Genomic DNA, 19,377 nt, shown 5'->3' with positions numbered 1-19,377 from the left:
CCCCCCCCCCCCCCCCCCCCCCCCCCCCCCCCCCCCCCCCCCACCCCCCCCCCCCCCCCCCCCCCCCCCCCCCCCCCACCCCCCCCCCCCCCCCCCACCACCCCCCCCCCCCCCCCCCCCCCCCCCCCACCCCCCCCCCCCCCCCCCCCACCCTCCACCCCCCCCCCCCCCCCCCCAATGGCCCCAAAGCCCGTCTAATCTTCTCTTCATGCCGAGTTTAGGAGGTTTATTGAAGAAGAGGCGAACGAAGGATTCGCAAGACCACGGGAAACCAGATACTCAGAACCACGACGGTTCAGGCGCATCCATGCAACCCGCTTCACACGGTACGCCCCAGCACCACACGGGTACGGGTACACACAACAATGTCGCCAGCATCGACCACATTATAAACCAGGAGCAGCCGAAGCAAGAGCGTGTTACAAAGGGAAAGTACTCTCAGGAGGACTTTGAGCTTCAGCGCACCTTGGGAACAGGGAGCTTCGGCCGTGTGCACCTGGTGCAGTCTAACCACAATCATCGCTTCTATGCAATGAAAGTGTTGAAGAAGGCCCAGGTGGTCAAGATGAAGCAAATCGAGCACACAAATGACGAGCGCCGAATGTTAAATCGGGTGCGGCATCCATTCCTCGTTACCTTATGGGGAACTTGGCAGGACTCTCGGAACCTCTATATGGTCATGGACTTTGTGGAGGGAGGCGAATTGTTCAGTCTCCTGCGCAAGTCACAAGTGAGTGATCCCATGACCACTTCCTTGGTTTTGTGTGTGTGAACAAAGAACTCATTTGTCATTAGCGCTTCCCGAACCCGGTGGCCAAATTCTATGCCGCGGAGGTTACCCTAGCGCTCGAGTATTTGCACTCACACCAGATCATCTATCGTGATCTGAAGCCAGAAAATCTTCTGTTAGACCGTCATGGTCATCTCAAGATCACGGATTTTGGGTTTGCTAAAAACGTGCCGGATATTACATGGACACTTTGTGGTACCCCAGACTACCTAGCACCCGAGGTTGTCTCTTCCAAGGGATACAACAAATCAGTTGACTGGTAAGTCTGCTTTCAATGCTTCTGTCGAATTGCTCTAACTGTCCTAAGGTGGTCATTGGGAATCTTAATCTTTGAAATGCTGTGTGGCTTCACTCCTTTCTGGGACAGCGGATCCCCAGTCAAGATATACGAGAATATTCTGCGGGGCAAAGTCAAGTATCCTCCATACTTGCACGCCGACGCAGTCGATCTGCTCTCTCAGCTGATCACAGCTGACCTCACCAAGCGCCTCGGGAACTTGCACGGTGGCCCGAGCGATGTCAAGAACCATGCCTGGTTCGCCGAAGTCACTTGGGACCGGCTGGCTCGTAAGGATATCGATGCGCCGTATATCCCACCCATTCGCGGTGGACAGGGCGATGCAAGCCAATACGACAAGTATCCGGAAGAGACAGAGCACTATGGCCAGGAAGGAGAAGATCCGTATGTATTTCTTTCCATGCCACCCGCACGCCTGACTAACTAGTTCCAGATACGGTCACCTTTTCCCCGACTTCTAAGGTGCTTGTATAATTTTATGACGCGACGAAAAGTCCTTTGGGGGAGGGCCGGAACTGATTGACCTCGGGAGGAGTCGTGAAAAACCAGGAGCCATTATATGAAAATCCATACTTTTCTATATGCACATCATTTTTCTTAGCAATTACAATCGAATTCTTGTGTTTCTTTTTTCTTTCAATTGCCTGCTCGATGTACAAATGGGTTCGTCGTGAACCCTGTTCTATTCCCAATCTCTCCAACCACCGGGGCACAAAAAGCCACGCCCATATTATACACGGGCTACCAGGCCGCTTCTATCGTACAGTAGTTCATACACAGAGGTGTGTGTGTGTGTGTGTCTTTTTCTTCTTGTTTCGTCCTTCAAATTCCTTGCTTCTGATTCGATGATGGATCCAACTTAGCCCAGGATTCCGCTGCCGCCCTCGGGCATGCCGGTAGCCATGGAGGCAATGGCAGCAGCATCCTGACCACCGAGACGCTTGGTTTCCACGCCGATACGGGCGATGTAGGTCTTGCTTGTGGTGTTCCACATGGCGATGTACTTCTCCATGCAGCTGGACAGGCAGGTATTCTCCTTGGCCGAGAGCGAGGTACCGGGGGCAGGAACGCAGGCCTTGAAGCAGTGCTTGTTGATTTTCTGAGGTTGATGTTAGTTGGTTGCCGGATTTGGATATCAAGGGTGGTGACGTACTCCGATCAGGGCGCGGGCGTTCGACATGGCGGCCTCCTGCTGGAGCTGGCGCATGACTGCTGCCTTGATCTCCTCGGAGGTCTGAATAGGAGCGGGGGAGCTAGAACCGAAGAGCGACATTATGAGAGAGTGAGGTTGGTGGAAAAGTGCAAATGAGATGGTGTTGAATTGGATCGAACCGAAGAAAGTCGGACTTCAGGATCTGAGATGCAGGGTTGTGGCTGGTGTGTTCGCTGCGCCACATCCGATGTGGACACCTTAGCATAACGAGCTGTATACTTCACCTCCCTTGTCTCCACGCCTGAACTTTGCCTATTCACTCTTTCTTGTCATTTTTTCGACTTCCTCAAGGCCTCTTTTCTTATTTCTTTCTCACTGGGTTTTCGGGTCCTGGTGACACCGTACCCCGTCTATCCCACCTCCAGTCTATCTTTGAAACACTTTGGGCTCCCCTCCATTGAGCCCTAATACAATTCCACAATGCGTCTTCCGTCTATTTCCTCGCTTCTCTGCTTCGCGGGCTTGGTCGCCTTACCCGTGAATGCCTACGATGACCCAAATATCAAAAGCATCCCCGTATGTGCTCAATGTTGACTCCGTTTCAAGCCGAGGTACTAACTTTGGACATCTGTCAGCTTCGCACCCATAGCCTCTCTCCGGTATGATCATAACCCGCGAACACACTGTGCACGGATCGTGCTCCGAGGAGGAATATCAGTATTGACCGATGTAACAGCCATACCTCGATTCAGACTTCCAAAGCCGCTGGTTCGACTTCGGAGGAGATACAGTAATCCGCGCTGACAAGTGAGATATTCCGGTCTTCAGGTGGACTCTGTAATCAGTGCTGATTTTCGTCTTTGTTCAGATACGTTCGCCTCACGGCTGACCGGCCATCGCAGCAAGGATGGATCTCCTCCCGCGTACCTCTGACCGCAACCAATTGGCAGGTAAATTCACGAACCCCGCGGAACAGAATATGGGCCAAAAGCTCACGTACGCCTCTGCTAGATTGAGCTCGAGTTTGAGATCCACGGCTCCGGCAACTTGCATGGTGATGGATTTGCCCTCTGGCTCACCAAGGAGCGTGCCACACAGGGCCCTGTCTTCGGTTCGACAGACAGATTCGAGGGTCTCGGTGTCTTCTTCGACACCTATAAGAACAACCGCCCCGGTGTGTCGTTCCCTTACGTCATGGCGATGATGGGCGATGGGCAGACCTCCTATGACCAGGCGCATGACGGCAAGGCGAACGAGCTAGCCGGTTGCTCTGTGAGTTGACATTGATTCGCGGCTGTTTTGGATATACCGCTAACTGTTCACAGGCTCGTGGTCTCCGCAGCGCCCCAGTTCCCACAAAGGCTCGTCTTACCTACTTCCAGGACAAGTCCCTGTCCCTGGAGCTACAGTACAAGTCCGAAGACACATGGACCGAGTGCTTCAATCTTTCCGCTGAGGATTCTAACATCGCCATCCCCTCCGTCGCATACCTGGGCCTCTCCGCCGAGACCGGCGAGCTGAGTGACAACCACGACATCATCTCCCTCAAGGCCGAGAACCTATACTCACTTAACCGCGGGAAGACCACAGAAGACCGGTCCAAGGGCCGTGTCCGCTCCTCCCCCAAGCCTGTTAAGGAGCTCAAGGAGAAGAGTAGCTGGACTTGGTTCCTCTTCAAGATCGTGCTGTTCTTCGGCGTTGTTGTCGGTGGTTACTTTGGCTGGACGGTCTACCGGACCAAGACCCGGTCATCGCGTTTCTAAATTTACGTTGTATGGACATTTGGTAAAGCACAGGTCTTAAACCTTCTTCTGTGCGGTTCAAGTTGGTCTCTGGGTTTGCCCAGTTTTTGCATACATAGCCCCTTTGAAGCTCTTCTTTTTACTTTCATCTACGTTCAGCTCGCACTACAGTTCTTGTTATCTTTTCTCTTCATCTTTGAAATGAATCAAAGTCACGATCATTCATAATTTGCTCTGATATGCAGCATGATGCTTGGGGTATCAATAGTATTACAAGTAATAAAACAAAACGCCGCCCAATGGAGAGACCTCCGTCGTTACTTCTGCCGTTCTCTCTCCTCGTTCCACAAGCCATCTACAATCTGGAAGACCTCAGTAACGCTGCGCATGACAGTATCATCAATCCCTAACGCGCCATAGCGATGCTGAATCTTATCGGGATGCCAGCGAATGCGCTCCGCTTTAAGCGTACCAAGCAGGTCCGCCGGCGGCGGAGCATGGCGCATGAACTCCTCAACAGCTTGAGGTCGAACATCAACCCTCTTCCCAGAGCGAACAGGCCAGAAGAGCAGATTGCGCAGCGACTTAGGAGCCGATTCCTCCGCAACCTTCCGAATAGTCTCCCATCTCTCCAAATACTCAGCCCAGGGTGCACCCCACTCAGTCTTTGCTCTCTTGCGCTGCGCTCCTCGCCGTAGACTCTCGTCCATAGCACGTTCAAACTCCTCCCTCCCAGACTGCGCGTTCCTCTGAGCCTCCTCCTTCCTTTTCTGCTGCCGCTCAGCCCGCAGCCGCTCCTGCTCGGCTAACATGCCCTCCCGTGTCCGCTCCCACATCCGTCGACGTACGTAGTCAACATATTCCTCCTCCGTCATCTGTTCTAGCTCGCCCTCCGGCCCGCGTTGTACGTCCGGGACACGGTAGTTATGGATGGGCTGGCCGTAGACGGATTCCCAGTATGCGGCACCTTCGTCGTCGCCGAGAGCGTCGAAGAGTGACTCGCGGAATGTGTCCGCTGTTGAGTTGAAGGAGTTTTCGTATGTCGGGTCGGACTTCTTGTCCTCGCGATGGTGTCGCTTGGACGGTTCACTGTCTCGTGTCCGTGATCTGTGACGGTGTTTCCGCTTTCGGTGAGGCTGACTCCCATCTTTGAAGCGAAATGCCCGGGTGTGGCCTGTCCGGGTATGTTCTTTGGGGTCCTCGGTAGGTTTGGTGGCTCGAGGATGCTCTGCGGGGGGAGATGCCCCAGGCCCCTCGGTAGGTGTGGGGTTTGAGTTCATTATAAATTGTATTTTAGATGGCGGAGTAGCTCCAATTGGCAGACCTCATTGTTTGGGAGTTGTTGAGTCAAGTAAAACATCGGGTGAATGTCAAAAAGTTGAAGGAGCCAACCTAATCTGGAAAGCGGAGATAACGTGTCTTAGTCATCTTATCTCCACCCCCACATCTACAAGACCTCATAGAAGACATCGCCTCCGTAAGAAAGGCATTGAATGTATAAAATCTAAATTTGGGACACAGCTTCTGGACGATCATCGAGTCTTCATCTTCTGAGGGTTTGAGCCTCCATATGGATATTTTAATTGTAAAAATAGTGTCATTATTTGAAGAAGAGCTAAAGCAGAGCTAAGAAGCCAATATGTGTCGGTAGAGCTATAAGCCTTGAATTCTCCAGACCTGGCATGAAATCAAATTCAAATTATCAAGTGAGATCTGGTTGTCTTTCTCTGGTAAGGAGATCGGTTGGTGGCCGAACAGCTCCTCGGTCCTGACGATCAATGGTGGAATATCAACTTGACACAGCCACTGTAAGAATGAATTCAAAATTAGGGTGACAAACGACCAAAACGACACCGAAGACCAAGGAAGACTTACCAATTCACACTGTTTCGTGCTCTGACCCAGTGTTAGCAACGCTTGTTGCAGTTTCATCCCCCGTATATAGTTTATCTTGAATGGCTGATCCCTCTTGCCTTGTCCAATCGTGCAGAGCGATATGGAAGCAATGAAATATACAGGCTGTCTCTGAAGGGACCAAGTTTTTTCGGCAGTTTGTGGTGGACTCAATGACTACCAGTGATTGCATTAGTAGTAGCATAGTAGCGTAGTCTTGTCACCGCAAACCTGATGTCTGGTCTGATTTTGATTAGCCAGTTTAGCATACCGACCATCATGTGGTAGTAGTCATAGTCGCCTTTTTGTATAACTTCGGCTTTGGAGATGATGAAAAGAGAACAAGAGCACTTTTATAACGGGGGCATCGCCTTCATCGCTGTAAATATTCTTTTCCTTTTGATGTAGCGACATGCGCTGATCGGTATCAGCGAATCATGCAGATGTGACCTGTCACACTGATCCTTGCAGCGGTTGGGGATCGCAACGATAGCAACGGTGTTGATAGCGTTGGCCGGACAAACATAGTAGAGTAAACATTAAAAACAAGAGTGCAGGACAGGTCAAAGTAGAGAATGTAATTCCTACAACCTAGGACATCAGGCTAAGCTGGTTATCCATATTCAAGTCATTCTTTTATTCTTTTACTATTCTCCACCGCGGAGCTGTGCCATATGCATTCCCGGGCGCGGTCCACCTCCAGGGACTTGGTGCGATCTCCGATGCGCTGGTTAGACGCCGCCGATGGACCAATACCAGTGTCATTTCCGAGCTGGACGTTCTCTTTGGGACCGATACCCATGCAGCCGAGGTCTTTATCCAGCAATGGCGCCAGCGAGCAGCGCAGGCATTTCTTACTACTTTCCAAGAGGTCCAGAGACTAGAGGTCTTATACTATGGAGTAAACTCCTTTTTTCGCCTCCGGGGACTAGTATAATTTTATATGGCCGACTAAGAATTCATATAGGCTTAGGGTGTGATTTACTTCTATATATATCGTAGATAAGGAATTTCAGTAGTAATTCATTTCTTCTATAGGATTCATTTCTAGTACAGCTTTTAACTTTGATCATTGGCACCACGTAACAGGATTGATAGAGGCTTATTCGGGGCGCTTTACGGACCGCTCACAGGGGCGCAGGTAGCGATTATCCCACAGTATCGCTTAACGGAGCTCCCGCTCGCTTACACCAACTGTTTCAGCGATTGTACGGCAGACCAAGCGCCAGTGTTCGTGGGAGATGGCAGAGTTCGATATCTGGGTTCGGCGAAGCATGTCTGAAGCAAGCTCGCGGCTTCCCAGAGGCGGGATCGGTAGACAAATGGTCCTGTCCCACAGTCGGGATATAAGTGATATTCTTCGGGGCTCACAGGCATCTTCGTCCAGTCAGTATATATATATATATATATATATACAGTGAAGTCACAGGAGAGTGTAGAGAAAAAAGAAGGAGGTAATTTATAGGGCAAAGACATAAACCGAAATGAAAAGCCACGGTTTGTCTTGCGAAAAAAGAGAGAAAGAGAGAAAGAAATGAGGTTGAGAATCAATGGTGCAGGCTTGGTTGTCTTAGAAACTGGTGGTCGTTGCACGGTCCTTGTATGAAAACTATGAAAGAGATTCATATTCAAAAGTGCCAGCTCGTTGTCTCTTATTTGCCTGGTCGATTGCCAGCCATTATCTCGTCGCGTTATACTACGTAGTATAAACTTGAAAACTCCCCTATAGAATGGGTGGATGTTTCCTTGGGCTCTTCTGAAAAAAAGCGAATTAGAGCTGAAGTAAAATTACAGTTATAATTCGTTACCGCTGAGAAAAGGCTGTGAAATTCTTTAAAAAAGAAATGTGAGAGAATGCAGGTCGCTTGGTTTTAGTTGTTATAGTTACTTCGTCCACTACCATATGGAGTATCAGTATAACTTTGAAATGGTCTGTTTAGGAACAACGAGGTTGATCATTGACTGAAGAATAAGCCAGTCTGAGTCCATCAACTACTTCCAATGTTTTATCACGTATGGATTGCACATAACACAATTCTATATCTGCGGCTAATTCCTCTTATACTCTAGCTACAACATCAAATAAGGTGTCATATCTTTTGTAAAAAAATCCCTTGGAAGACCACCATACCATAAAGAACATTAAGCAAGAGTACCAAAAGAGAATACCAAAAAGACATGACAAGGACTAGTAAATGCTTGTAGGAGTTTGGGTTGAGATAAGGTTATGCCAAGAGGGCGACGAGTGGGACTGGGATCACGTGGTATTGAGATACCAAGCTAGGATATGATACGATAATCTGGGCAGCTCTCTAACATCCCCCTTCTTGGTGAACTACTTAGAAAAGTCAAGGGCTTGAAAGCTTGATTGAATGTTGAATGTGCTTTGTTGAATAAGGTGAAAGCTGCAATATGTCTGTACAACGCCATTCCCTAACCCGAAATCCAAGCCTTCCGCCCAAAACGTAATTCCATGTCCGAAAGAGCAGAGGATCAAATGCGATAATGCGCCATATTCTTCTTGATCTCATCCACAATCTCCACAGCTTCATTGGTACTCCTTGCCTCAAAGTCATAACGCTTCTGCTCCGTGGCATCATTGCCGCGCACAATCATCACGCGGAAGCTCTTGGGGTGCCGTCGGCTGACCTTAGATCCGATCACGTCACTGAAGCTGATCGATCGGGTCTTACCGCCGGACGCCGTTTTGCCCGTATCACCGGGCACGATATGCATATAATCATTCTCAAACGTGAGGATGCGATGGTTGGATGCTGTGAAAGACATGGGCTGTTTGCGGAACACGTGGTATCGGCGGTAATAACCGCCTAGGTGGTCTTGCTTCTGAGAAGATGAGGGCAACATGCGCTGCGCACCCTTCTTGGCCTCCTTTTTGCTCTTCTTAGAAGTTGTCGGGTCTGCGGTGTCCACCATCAAAGGCGCATTTGGCGATGAGCTGCCTGGCGAGGTTCCGAGTGCGAGAGGCCCGCCGCCGAAGCGACGGCGCACCAGATCAAGGTCGGTGATGTTGCCCAATGCCTCCACTGTGCGGTCAAGTGGTGCAATCGTGTTCGACCCCATCACCTTTAAGAGGTAGTTGCCCTTATCCTGGCCCCATCTTTTACATACAGAATCCAGAATCTCTGCTATATAGCTATCGGTAGATGTGTTGATGGTCATGACATGTGCGGAAGCCTCCATGTTGATGAAACGAATCTTCAATGTCTTGGATACACCAAGTCGGGGAGTCGCATGCGAGATAGGTACCACCGGGCGATCGGCAGGGGTAAGAGTGCTGTGGTTGAGTGCAGACGAGAATGGCTGGCCTAGGATAGGGTTTGTTCGGCCTGGTGTGGCCTGAGGGCTCTTTTTCTGTGCAGTGGATTGCGCCCCTGGTACTGCAAGATTAGCCGGCTGATCTGCCTCTTCCAACCCAATGCTTGAACTAAATTGGGGATGTAGCCGTTCATTCTCCTCAAACTCGGAGTTCGATGCTTCAACCAGTGCGAATTCATCATATGGCTTGCCCCTTGACCGTCCTCGGGACTTGGCAGATTGGTTATTGTTTGACGTAAAATCCGTCATTGGAAGTGTCCGCCCAAGCGCTGGGAAGTCATACTCGACTTCGCCATCATCGACCATCCGTAGCGTCCATCGGTTCACGGTCAAGTTCTCGCGATTAATTGGTGGACCGCGACCGTCGGCCGCATATTTCCATAGGGCAAGACCAATCGTCTCAGCAACGGTCACTTGTGCGGGCTGTTCTGCAAGCTTAGATTCGCGTGTAAGTGACAGATCGAGCGGGTCTTCGGGGTCGCTTGAAAAAGGAACGTAGATCTTCAAATATAATGAGTCCTCTTGACCTCGCCCAGAGAGCACCACGAATTTATCCACTGGATTGCTTGGTGCTCGCTTCCGCGACGTAAGCTGGCTGGTCAATAAGCTGACCGGCTTGACCATGCTGATAGGTCGTGGCGGGGGAAGATCTTGCAATACAGGAGCCGGATTGCGATGCTTGCGCGGTGAATTATTCTGCGGCCCTGTGCCAGAGGGTAACTTATTCATCATAGCCATGGGCGAGGACAAATTCAAACCGCCCGCCACGCCTGCCAGCAGCAAGGAGCCAGACCCAGCCGTATTGTCAAAATCAGATGAAAGTGCAGAACCAACAAACTCGGCACCAGAGTCCTCGTCCTCCTCGTGGAGTTCTCCGAGAGCTAGGCTCTCCGCGCCTCGACTGCCAGTTCGCTCGCGCCGTCTGCGGGGATACTCGACGACCTGATCACTCGCGGAGAATTGAACCTGTCCTTGTTTGTAGCCTCTAAGTTCGGTTTCGTTATCCGTCGACAGATCACTGCTCGTGGTTGTATCTCCACGGGGGCGTGGTTTCAATTGACTGAACTGACTCGCAACGTTTTGTGTTGATGCAGATGTTACCATCACTTCTGGCCGTTCCCTCCGGACCCCAGAACGGATTGGAGAGGAGTCGGCGCGATCTCGATGGATGGGCATCTTGTCAAATTTGATCTGATCAATAGCACTGTTGTTGTCAGATAGGGAAGTAGAATACCACACAATAATTCACCAACCTGCTAACGTCTCCAACGTTGTCCCCATCGTCGTCGCTGTCATCACTCAGATCGCTGCTATCGTCGTCCTCTGCTTGCGCTTGTCTCTGAACCTCTTGTTGCCTTTCCCGTCGAGTTTTCTTCTTTCCGCCTCGTGCATGATTCCGCCGCGCGGTCATATCCGTATGGCTTTTGCCGGTCACCATGCCACCATCATCCTCGCCGTCTTCCAGGCCGAGGCCTTGCAAATTGTGGTGCTGAGGTTTCGCATTTCGTTCCGCTAGCCTGTAATATTCAGATGAAACGTTTGCCGTGGTTGGAATCGGTGGGGAGTAAGTGCGCTTCAGGGAGGAGCTATGTGTGTTCGGGTACGCAGCGGCGGTTGACCAGCCCGCCGCGCGAAAGCCAGGTGTATTCAGCACGGAGTCATTGACGTTGATAAGTCGGTCCCCGATTCCATCTTTGATTGTTGAGAGATAAGAGGAGCGTAATTGCCAGATCGTAAAGCTTCACTCGGGTTAGTCCTTGGAGACCCTTCCGCGGCGATTTGAGGGCCAGTCTACGATTCCGGACGCGACTTACTCTTCATTGTGAAGAAGAGACATTTTCCAGGCTCTCACGAGGACATACGTCTGTAATAACCCAGGGGTATGCTGCGCAGTAGCGACCGAGGTCTAGATATCTCACAGCAGCTCTAGCTAAAAGCGCATGCTCGGGGAATAAAGGGAGGGAAAGCGAATGAGACTAGCTCATACAGGACCAGCCTGGAAAAAACAGATAAAAGAGATAAAGAGATCAGGAAAGGAGAGCAAGGAGGGAGAGAAAGGAGAGTTGTATGTCGGAAGCAAGATGAGAGGGAACTTCGGTGTTCGCATTCATTTCCCCGCCAAGGGGGCCACACTAGTCAACTACATCGATGTTTACATCTCCGTACAGGTACAACACTTGACGAATCAATTATTATACACATGGTTATACTCTCAGTCTTGAGGAATATTGAGAAATCTGTTGGCGGAACATATCATAGTACTATGCTGGACTACTCTGCCTCAATGGCTGACGATATGACAACAAGCATTGAGATTCAAATCGAACAAGACTAAACTCTTTGAACATCATCAAAAGTGTACCTAGAAAGAAAACACGACACTCTCTCCAATACCTGTGAGTTTATCAGCCGCTGCCAATGCATCCTTCCACTGATCCAGACCAAATTGGCCAGCAACATAGCATCCGTCCTCTTCTTTCAGGCGAAGATTCCCCCTCTCGATCATCTTGATCAATGCAAGAACATCCTTTCGCTCATACATCCAGTTTCCCTTCAATGTGATATTAGAACGTGTAACAAAGACATTTGGGATCTCAAGCTCTTCATAGGCACCCATCAGACTCACCCGGCCTCCAGGTCTGAGCGACATAATGCCGGATTTGAGATGGAAAGATCCTCGAGCCCCAGGAGGAGAAATGTCGAGGAATACATCCATCGGACCGAATTTGCTGATGTTGTAGGCATCATTCGTGCGGTTGCCTGTCCAGGTTACCGTGGAGATTCTTTCGCAAGAACCGTTGAAAGTGCATGATAGGATCTGATTGAGACGCATGAGCTTAGCATCATCGTGAGACCAGGCTACAACTTTTGCACCTGATATTCAGTTAGCCAAACTCCTGATTGTCTGGGGATATCTTTGGTAGCTAAAGAGAGATATTACCCATAGCCAAAGCAACCATGCATGCAGCAACGCCGTTTGGATAAGTGGCCGGAGAAATCAACACGGTTTCACCGGGCTTCACGTCAATGCTACTCAGTCCACCGAAAGGCCTGAGGAATGTCGCAATAGCACAAAGTTGTTCTGGGGTATAATTAAAGCCCCAATTAGTCGGATCTCCCATCAACTTACCTTCATCCAATGGATAGCAATTCTCAAGTGGTGCCCTCATGAACTCGGCATATGAGCCATCTGCAAACCCGCTATAGGCCATGATTTCCTTGATTTGAGAGTCAAATCCATGATACACGGGGTTGGAAAATCGAACCATCTCCGGGTTATCTCTTCCTTTCATGACCGAGTCAAAGAAGATCAGTTGACCAACCTTCAGAGTGGTTGCATCGTCACCGACCTGGCTCACACGGGCAATTGCACTTGAGCCGGGAATAATCGGGATTTCATAAGGAGATCTGAAATGGTTGTAAAAATCAAAACCTAGCTTACTAAAAGAGTGGAGGGGCGTTGCCAGGATACGCAGAAGAACACTTCCGGGCAGTAGAGACGGCATAGGGACTTGTTCAACTTGGGGTTCGGTAAATGGAGCAGGCCTTAGAACGAGGGCACGATGGGTGCTTTGAACCAACGGAAGAAGCTTTCTGTGCGGGATGATTGGACGTGGAGTGTCTGGAGAATCTGTAGACAGACAGTTCAGTGTTTATACTCATGATTGGCGAGAATACTTGACGTACTTGTTGTGACATTGTCAGAGTCACTAGATTCAGAGACACGAGTCATATTTGCATGCAGGAACAGGTCTGCACAGAAGAAGAGTCGAGATAGCAAGAGCTGAGATAAAAGAAGTGGAAGGGTTTGAAGGCATTCACGAGGGGATAGGAATAGCGGGAAAGCAGCGAGAGAAGAAAACAAGTCCTAAGACACGTCAAAATGTAAACAACTAAATTGGTGTACTCAGAGACAGCAGATTAAAATGCACCAACACTATTGAAACGCGTGCTCCTTGACGAAACGATAATATGTTACAAAAATGAGAATCTCTCAAGCCTTGGCCTTGGCCCTACTCTTACGAGCTTTCTTCGGCTTTTCCTCATCGGCATCGACGTCACCATCGGTCTTCTTCGTCTTCTTGCCCTTGGCCGGTGCCTTCTTTTTCTTAGGCAAGCTCACATACTTGTCCTTCTTCAGGTCAAGTTCTTCGTCCTCATCCTTGATCTCTTCAACAACTTCTTCTTCGTCGGATGCTTCAAGGGCATCTTCAATATCAGGCTTGTCCTTCTTCCCCACCTTGGGTGCCACAACATTGCTGGCCTTCATGAATGGCATCGGGTGCGAACGCGAGTTGTACAGACGCGTGAAGGTAGCTTTCGTCTGTGTCTCAAGTTTGATCTTAGACTCGTCCATTGGGCCTAGTCCTAGTTCAACCATGGAATCAAAGTCCTCTCGAGTGAGATAGTATTCATCCATGAGATCAATGACCGACTCGACACAGTCCTTGCCTTCGTCCATCATTCGGCGTATCATCTTCTCCTGGAGCAAGGGCATGTACTGTTGACGGATCTCGTCGCGATTACCTGTAGTACGAAGACGCATGTGGCCCTGTATTTCCTTGACGTATCGGGAGAGTTTGCCTGAAGAATAAATCAGTTAGAGAGTGTACTATACAGAGAATAGGGGAATGTCCAAAACATACCATGTTTGCTATTGTTGCCCAGCCAGCTAGTAAATGCAGGCCGCCCATTTAAGTTTCCGTACTGGAAGCTGGCTGGCCGCACAAAGCTGAAGATCGCATGAGTGGGCATAAGACTCCATTGCTGCTGGGTGCCGTGGATCATGCGGTCGACGAGGTCGCCATCGCTGATACTCGAAGCGGCATTGTCCATCAATTCAAGCGCTTTCAGTCGCTGTTCCTCGCCCTGATATTTGCCCACAAGAGCAGGTTTAGTTCTGAGGTAGTTCTCCTGAAGCATCAGGTAGCTGAACTCATGATCGTTAAAATAAAGCTCGATCTTGTCATTCAGGGTAGCAGTGGAACTCGGGGAAAACATCTGGGCGCTGAGAATTTTGCTGACAATATCCCACGGCTTGAGAATGATATTCTTCTCCCACGACTTTGACATTTGCTTCCCTTCATCGTAATTAAGACCCTTTTGATCCAGTCTTGCTGTGGAAAGCATGTTGATGACCTGGCGGATATCGGCATGTGTTCCCTCAATGAGGCCGTCGAGTACAGGAGGCGGAATCTTAAGGCCTTCTCGGAAACAGATAGTGGACAGTCTTGCCCGAATTTGCTCAGCAGTCGGGCGTCTGAATGGCACGTCATAGGTGATGAAGTCGAAAGGTTTCATCTTTGGAAGCTTTCGCTCATTGCAGATGAGGATGATCGGAATCTTGGTCTTCTTGACAATGGCTGCGACAGCTCCCACACCTCCGCGATCACCGGCAGACATGCCATCAACCTCGTCCATGATAAGTACGAGCTTTTTCTTTTCACTATCGACTTGCTTGCCTTGTCCGGCGAAATATCCTTGCAATGATGTTGTATCTAGCACACCCAAGGTAGAGCTCTCGACAAGCTTCTTACTTCTGGTGTCACTGGCATTGGTCTCCACGATATCGAATCCTTCCAGCTTCGCCACGAGATGGGCTGCTGTAGTTTTGCCGATTCCTGGAGGACCGTGAATAATGACGGCACGGTATATCCCCGAGCCGTCTTTGCCGCCTTTTTTGAAATCGGCCTGGGCATTGGTATGCCAGTCCCGCAACCAGGTCTGAATCTTTTCCACAGCACTCTTATTGCCACAGATCATACTGGTCGATGTTGGGGCATACTTCGTGGTCCAGAGATCACCAGATATTGCGGGCTGTGAGCTTGGTGGCGTCTGAGACCCGGTGGCCGAGGTCTTGGATGCTTGAGCCGCGGCCGTCTTTCGTTTTTGCTCATCTCGTTTCTTCTCCTCTGCATCAATTTCGGCCGCCATAGCACGGACCTTGGCCTCGTCGGCTTTCACTTTCTCGGCATGCTTTTCGGCAGCCTTTCCATCCCCGCCGTTGGCAGGGAGTCGTCGAATCAATTCGAAGAGACCATCCTCGTTGATGGTCTTGATCTTGTGCTTCGCAATTGTCTCAAGCTTCTTTGGGCCGGCATCAGATCCGAGAACTACATAGTTCGTCTTAGAACTAGGAGCCCCCACGACTTTGCCACCATACTTCTTCACCAATTGCGCACCCTCTTCACGACCCAGGGATTCCAAAATACCGGTGAAAACAAAGGCCAAACCAGCAAGGCAGTTTTCTTCTCCAACGGGCATCTCCTTAGTCCCAGCCATTGCCGGTTCCCGGCTTTGTTGTGCTCCAAATTTGAATTTCCTTGGCTCTCCCTCAGGAGGCTCTGGGGCGTCAATCGTAGGAATGCTGTCGAAAATATCTTGGAGCTCTTTGCTCTCTGGTTTTTCCTCCTTTTTGGCCTTTTTAGGGCTAGCCTTCTGCTTCTTCGCAGCTGATGCTGCCGCGGCTTTGGTTTTCGGAGCTGCCTTTTTCGTTTCCTTTTTGGGTTCTTGGTAGTCGTCTTCATCCTCGTCGATGAGAGCTTCCGATTTGCGCTTGCGACCAGGTCGAGCCTTCGGGGTAGGAATTTTGGGGAGATCTTCCATGACCACGTCATCCTCGTCATCGCGAGAAGGTTGCTTCTTCTGTGCCTTCTTCAATCCTGCAGTGACTGGCCTTACCTCAAGCATTTCGAAGTCACTGCCATCGTCATTATCATCCTCAGCCACATAATCATCGTCTCCTTTGCCGGCTTTTCCATATTCGGTTGCAAAAATGTCATCGGCGCCAAGATTTTCATCCTCAAGGACCTTTGTGGGTTTCTTTGTTGATACCTTAGTGGTGGTTCGTACTTTGTTCGCAGGTTCTTCGGCAGTCTTCTTGGGTTTGGGATTTTCGGCCACAATCTTGGCTTTATCGGACTGAACTTGCTCAGTTGGTTTTGTAGGCCGTGGTTTCTTCTTATTGGAGGCGAAATAGTCGGAGGAAGTTGTAGGTTCTTCTTTAGTCTCTTCGGGCTTTCTGTAGAGGAAGCTCATCAGTCAAATGGTATGAGACATTTCAATCCAGCGATGGACATACGATTGACTTTTGGACTTTGCTTTGATAGCGGGCGCTTTGGTTGGTGCTACATCTTCTTCGTCACTGTCATCCACAATCTTTCTGCTGCCTGTTTTCGCGTTAGACTGGTAGTGCAGGACTATGGGTTATGGAGAGCATACGTCTCTTTCTTGTGGCAGAGGAGTCCTGCATTGTCGGATTTGAGGTTAGACTATAATTTCAAGCAATACGAAGGGCACCAGTACACATATAAAGTAACCAGGCCCTCCTTTCGTGAGCAAGGCACCAGCTTACCTCTTTTTTAGCTGCGGGTTTCGTAGCGGCGTCGTTGGAGCCTTGACTCGACTTGCCACCAAAGAAATTCCGGATGTCCATACTGAGTCGCAATTAATGACACGGAATTTGGCACAGAACAGTAAATGAAAGCGCGGTGTATGGCCAATCGAGCTCTTGCCGCAGCGTTTGCTAGATCGCGAACGACGCGCCACACTTCCGGGGACGTGACTGGCTGACGTAAGGCAGCACTTCCTTCCATTTTAGGACTAGCGTATATAAGCTAAGACTACTTACTAACTATAAGAATCAGGAAAGGACTCCAAGGCCTCATTAGCACTCCTTACCTCAAAGTCATAAACGCTTCAGGCATGAGATGTTTGTATATAGTGTCATTGGTGCCGAGAGATATATATCGGATAGCACCGGCTGTGCATAACATATCAAACTATTACAGGACAAGACAAGAGGATTACCAGTCAGACATATTACATATCCATAGTTTCAATTATCGAGTTGCGCAGCGCGGACTTTCTTTAGTATGATTGAGTGCATCTTCCATCAATAAATAGCTATTTGGAGCTACAACGTACTATGTTAGAATATAATTAGACTGAAATTGAGGCCTGGTTTTCAAGGCATAATTTAGCAAGTATGGATAATGTCACGTGCTCTGTGTCTTTCCACTTTGGGACTAGTGTAAATCATCGAAAAGTGCCGGAGTAACGAAGCCTTTCGCAACATTGGTATCTCTCGCCGCCTCCCTCCTCACAATGGGTCCCCAGATCAAGATGTTTGCTGGACCGCTTTCCGCCTGCACACGGCCAACTCGTATGAGCCATTTAACCCCCATAAAATCCATTCGGCCGAAGACTAACAGTGCGACATAGTGTCGGGACCGCTGGCCACCTTTTCTCTATCACGATGCTTCTCTACCACCTCGCCCACCCTTGATTGGCTGACCCCGAAATTCCAAGAAAAATCCAAATCCCCCAAGGGTCGCCCTCACGTTGCTACCGGCGGATCCACCCGAGGAACAACAGTCGTGTGGGGAGACTTCGGTCTGCGCATGAAAGACCACGACCGCCGCATGCCCGCATCGGCGTTGAAGATCGCCGAAGAGACCATCAAGCGACGGCTTCGAGGAATGAACTATAAGCTGTACAAGCGTGTCAGCGCCAACGTTGGTGTGTACACCAAGGGTAACGAGCAGCGTATGGGTAAGGGTAAGGGTAAGTTCGACTACTGGACTGTCCGACTGCCCGTGAGCCGAATCGTCTTTGAGTTGAAGGGAGATGTCCACGAGAAGATTGCCCGCGAGGCTTTCAGATTGGCGGGCCACAAATTGCCAGGTAGGTTATGCATTTTCTACATTACTACTACTAGTGCGAAAGATGCTCATTCTTATTCATTAGGTCTTTGGGAGTTCGTTAACAAGGATGACCCGCCTGTCGTCGGTATCACAAAGCTCGGAAACGGAGTCACTCTCGACTCCCTCAAGCGAGCTCGCAGAGACCCGCCCATTGGTACCAATGACCTCGTTTCACCTCCGCAGAGCACCTCATCCAGCTCCGACTCTACACAATAAACTGCCGCTTCCTGCATGATACCGTTTTCTCTTTTTTCATCGGTCATGTCTTTTGCTTTTGTCGTCTTTGCCGACTAAGCCCCGACACCAGAGCCAGGCCCATACCCCTGCTGTCTGCGGGCCTTGGACACGGCATCGTCCTCGTCACGTTTCATATCTTTTGTACATTATCATCAGCTGTTTGCGTCTCTTTAGGAGCCGTCGAGGCACGGGCTCCTCTGATGGATCTTTTGTCTTGATACTAGGAGTTTAGACAAGGAAAATATATTCAGGATTTACCTTTACCGGGGTCAGCTAATGCTCCCATTCCTAGCTTCTGTGCCTGGGCATCCTCGTCGTTGCTGGATGCTGGCCCTGGGCTATGTGTCCCTAGATCAGGGCTCGCTTCGCTTATAGTGTGCTTCTGGCCAACTTGGATGAGGTCAGTCATTGCTATGCCTAGTGCACTCAGAATTATCTCCAAGGAAGCGATATACCCCCTAGCTGTCCGGTCTGCTTGGGAGGACTCTTAGTGAATTCCCTAATAGACTCATATCTGCACCCTGTATATTAGCGAATAGCAATTGCAAGAGATGGTCTTGATTCGGTCCATACTGAGTGCTCTCTCCGCCCGGTTCCATATCAACAAGTCTGGGGTCGGACATTTTGGATGATATTCGTATGGAATAGAGGTACAATAGTAGAATTGTATTAGGAAAATCAGATGAATGCTATTCCGATGTTCCCACTGGGTGGTCCAGTTTATGAATGACGGGGATGCGATGACGTATGTTAAGAGGTCAACTGACCTACACAATTCAGGTTTCTTGATATCATTGTATAAAATAGTATCGAATGTGCTCTATGTACTTAGAATCGACCATTGCTACAATACGGCTACAGCTTCGCTGTTGAAATATATAGAGCTACGAGTTGGGCACGTGTGGTTCCAGAAATAAATAGTCTTGGTGCATTCTTTATACTACAACATTTAGCAACATTGCGCGTTGAATCATAATGGGGGATCAAGCACAACATATTCGAAAACGTATCATGAATCAAACCCAGACACAATTCATAGTTTCCTCAGAGAAGTTGATTCAGGACCAATTCGAATACTGGGCGACACCCCCAACACCCTACTCGACCCTGGAGAGTATCTAGGATCTTTACGTCTATTCATCTCAAAGGCACAGTGTTCTATTCGCAATCATCGTCTAGACGTCTAAACTAGTTTTCTCGCTGTGGACGTATACCCTGGAAGT

At 49.6% G+C, this 19,377-nt stretch overlaps 9 protein-coding genes across 9 annotated transcripts; 3 read left to right on the top strand and 6 right to left on the bottom strand.

The window, feature by feature from the left end:
- Positions 1-208: 208 nt before the first annotated feature.
- Positions 209-1,549, top strand: pkaC (cAMP-dependent protein kinase catalytic subunit pkaC; the record flags this gene model as incomplete). The annotated part of the gene is made up of 4 exons (XM_039077886.1): positions 209-730; positions 796-1,049; positions 1,098-1,472; positions 1,522-1,549. 4 exons carry the CDS (start codon positions 209-211, stop codon positions 1,547-1,549), a joined length of 1,179 nt encoding a protein of 392 aa, XP_038924432.1.
- Positions 1,550-1,947: 398 nt separating this feature from the next.
- On the bottom strand, positions 1,948-2,361 carry tim13 (protein translocase subunit TIM13; the record flags this gene model as incomplete). The annotated part of the gene is made up of 2 exons (XM_039077885.1): positions 1,948-2,187; positions 2,242-2,361. 2 exons carry the CDS (start codon positions 2,359-2,361, stop codon positions 1,948-1,950), a joined length of 360 nt encoding a protein of 119 aa, XP_038924431.1.
- A 360-nt stretch (positions 2,362-2,721) lies between these two features.
- On the top strand, positions 2,722-4,004 carry LCP9604111_9610 (legume-like lectin family protein; the record flags this gene model as incomplete). Its single annotated transcript, XM_039077884.1, has 6 exons — positions 2,722-2,817; positions 2,877-2,900; positions 2,978-3,048; positions 3,110-3,191; positions 3,253-3,513; positions 3,567-4,004. The coding sequence occupies 6 exons, from the start codon at positions 2,722-2,724 to the stop codon at positions 4,002-4,004; spliced, it is 972 nt and encodes a 323-aa protein (XP_038924430.1).
- A 296-nt stretch (positions 4,005-4,300) lies between these two features.
- LCP9604111_9609 (uncharacterized protein) lies at positions 4,301-5,263 on the bottom strand (the record flags this gene model as incomplete). The annotated part of the gene is made up of 1 exon (XM_039077882.1): positions 4,301-5,263. One exon carries the CDS (start codon positions 5,261-5,263, stop codon positions 4,301-4,303), a length of 963 nt encoding a protein of 320 aa, XP_038924429.1.
- Positions 5,264-8,369: 3,106 nt separating this feature from the next.
- On the bottom strand, positions 8,370-11,049 carry LCP9604111_9608 (Sin1 family protein; the record flags this gene model as incomplete). The annotated part of the gene is made up of 3 exons (XM_039077881.1): positions 8,370-10,416; positions 10,466-10,951; positions 11,027-11,049. The coding sequence occupies 3 exons, from the start codon at positions 11,047-11,049 to the stop codon at positions 8,370-8,372; spliced, it is 2,556 nt and encodes an 851-aa protein (XP_038924428.1).
- Positions 11,050-11,574: 525 nt separating this feature from the next.
- On the bottom strand, positions 11,575-12,945 carry LCP9604111_9607 (putative isopropanol dehydrogenase; the record flags this gene model as incomplete). The annotated part of the gene is made up of 4 exons (XM_039077880.1): positions 11,575-12,086; positions 12,154-12,294; positions 12,343-12,843; positions 12,900-12,945. The coding sequence occupies 4 exons, from the start codon at positions 12,943-12,945 to the stop codon at positions 11,575-11,577; spliced, it is 1,200 nt and encodes a 399-aa protein (XP_038924427.1).
- Positions 12,946-13,206: 261 nt separating this feature from the next.
- On the bottom strand, positions 13,207-16,647 carry LCP9604111_9606 (replication factor C subunit 1; the record flags this gene model as incomplete). Its single annotated transcript, XM_039077879.1, has 5 exons — positions 13,207-13,796; positions 13,859-16,233; positions 16,294-16,381; positions 16,434-16,458; positions 16,567-16,647. 5 exons carry the CDS (start codon positions 16,645-16,647, stop codon positions 13,207-13,209), a joined length of 3,159 nt encoding a protein of 1,052 aa, XP_038924426.1.
- A 671-nt stretch (positions 16,648-17,318) lies between these two features.
- On the top strand, positions 17,319-18,133 carry LCP9604111_9605 (mitochondrial 54S ribosomal protein uL16m; the record flags this gene model as incomplete). The annotated part of the gene is made up of 3 exons (XM_039077878.1): positions 17,319-17,376; positions 17,436-17,897; positions 17,961-18,133. 3 exons carry the CDS (start codon positions 17,319-17,321, stop codon positions 18,131-18,133), a joined length of 693 nt encoding a protein of 230 aa, XP_038924425.1.
- A 74-nt stretch (positions 18,134-18,207) lies between these two features.
- On the bottom strand, positions 18,208-18,777 carry LCP9604111_9604 (uncharacterized protein; the record flags this gene model as incomplete). Its single annotated transcript, XM_039077877.1, has 4 exons — positions 18,208-18,290; positions 18,413-18,544; positions 18,610-18,668; positions 18,728-18,777. 4 exons carry the CDS (start codon positions 18,775-18,777, stop codon positions 18,208-18,210), a joined length of 324 nt encoding a protein of 107 aa, XP_038924424.1.
- Between the last annotated feature and the right edge of the window lie 600 nt (positions 18,778-19,377).

This window comes from Penicillium roqueforti (genome assembly GCF_015533775.1).
Source record: "Penicillium roqueforti strain LCP96 04111 chromosome Unknown scaffold_52, whole genome shotgun sequence".
Lineage (NCBI taxonomy): Eukaryota > Fungi > Ascomycota > Eurotiomycetes > Eurotiales > Aspergillaceae > Penicillium > Penicillium roqueforti.
Note: the sequence above shows the minus strand (reverse complement) of the source record. Positions and strands in the feature narration are given on the sequence as shown.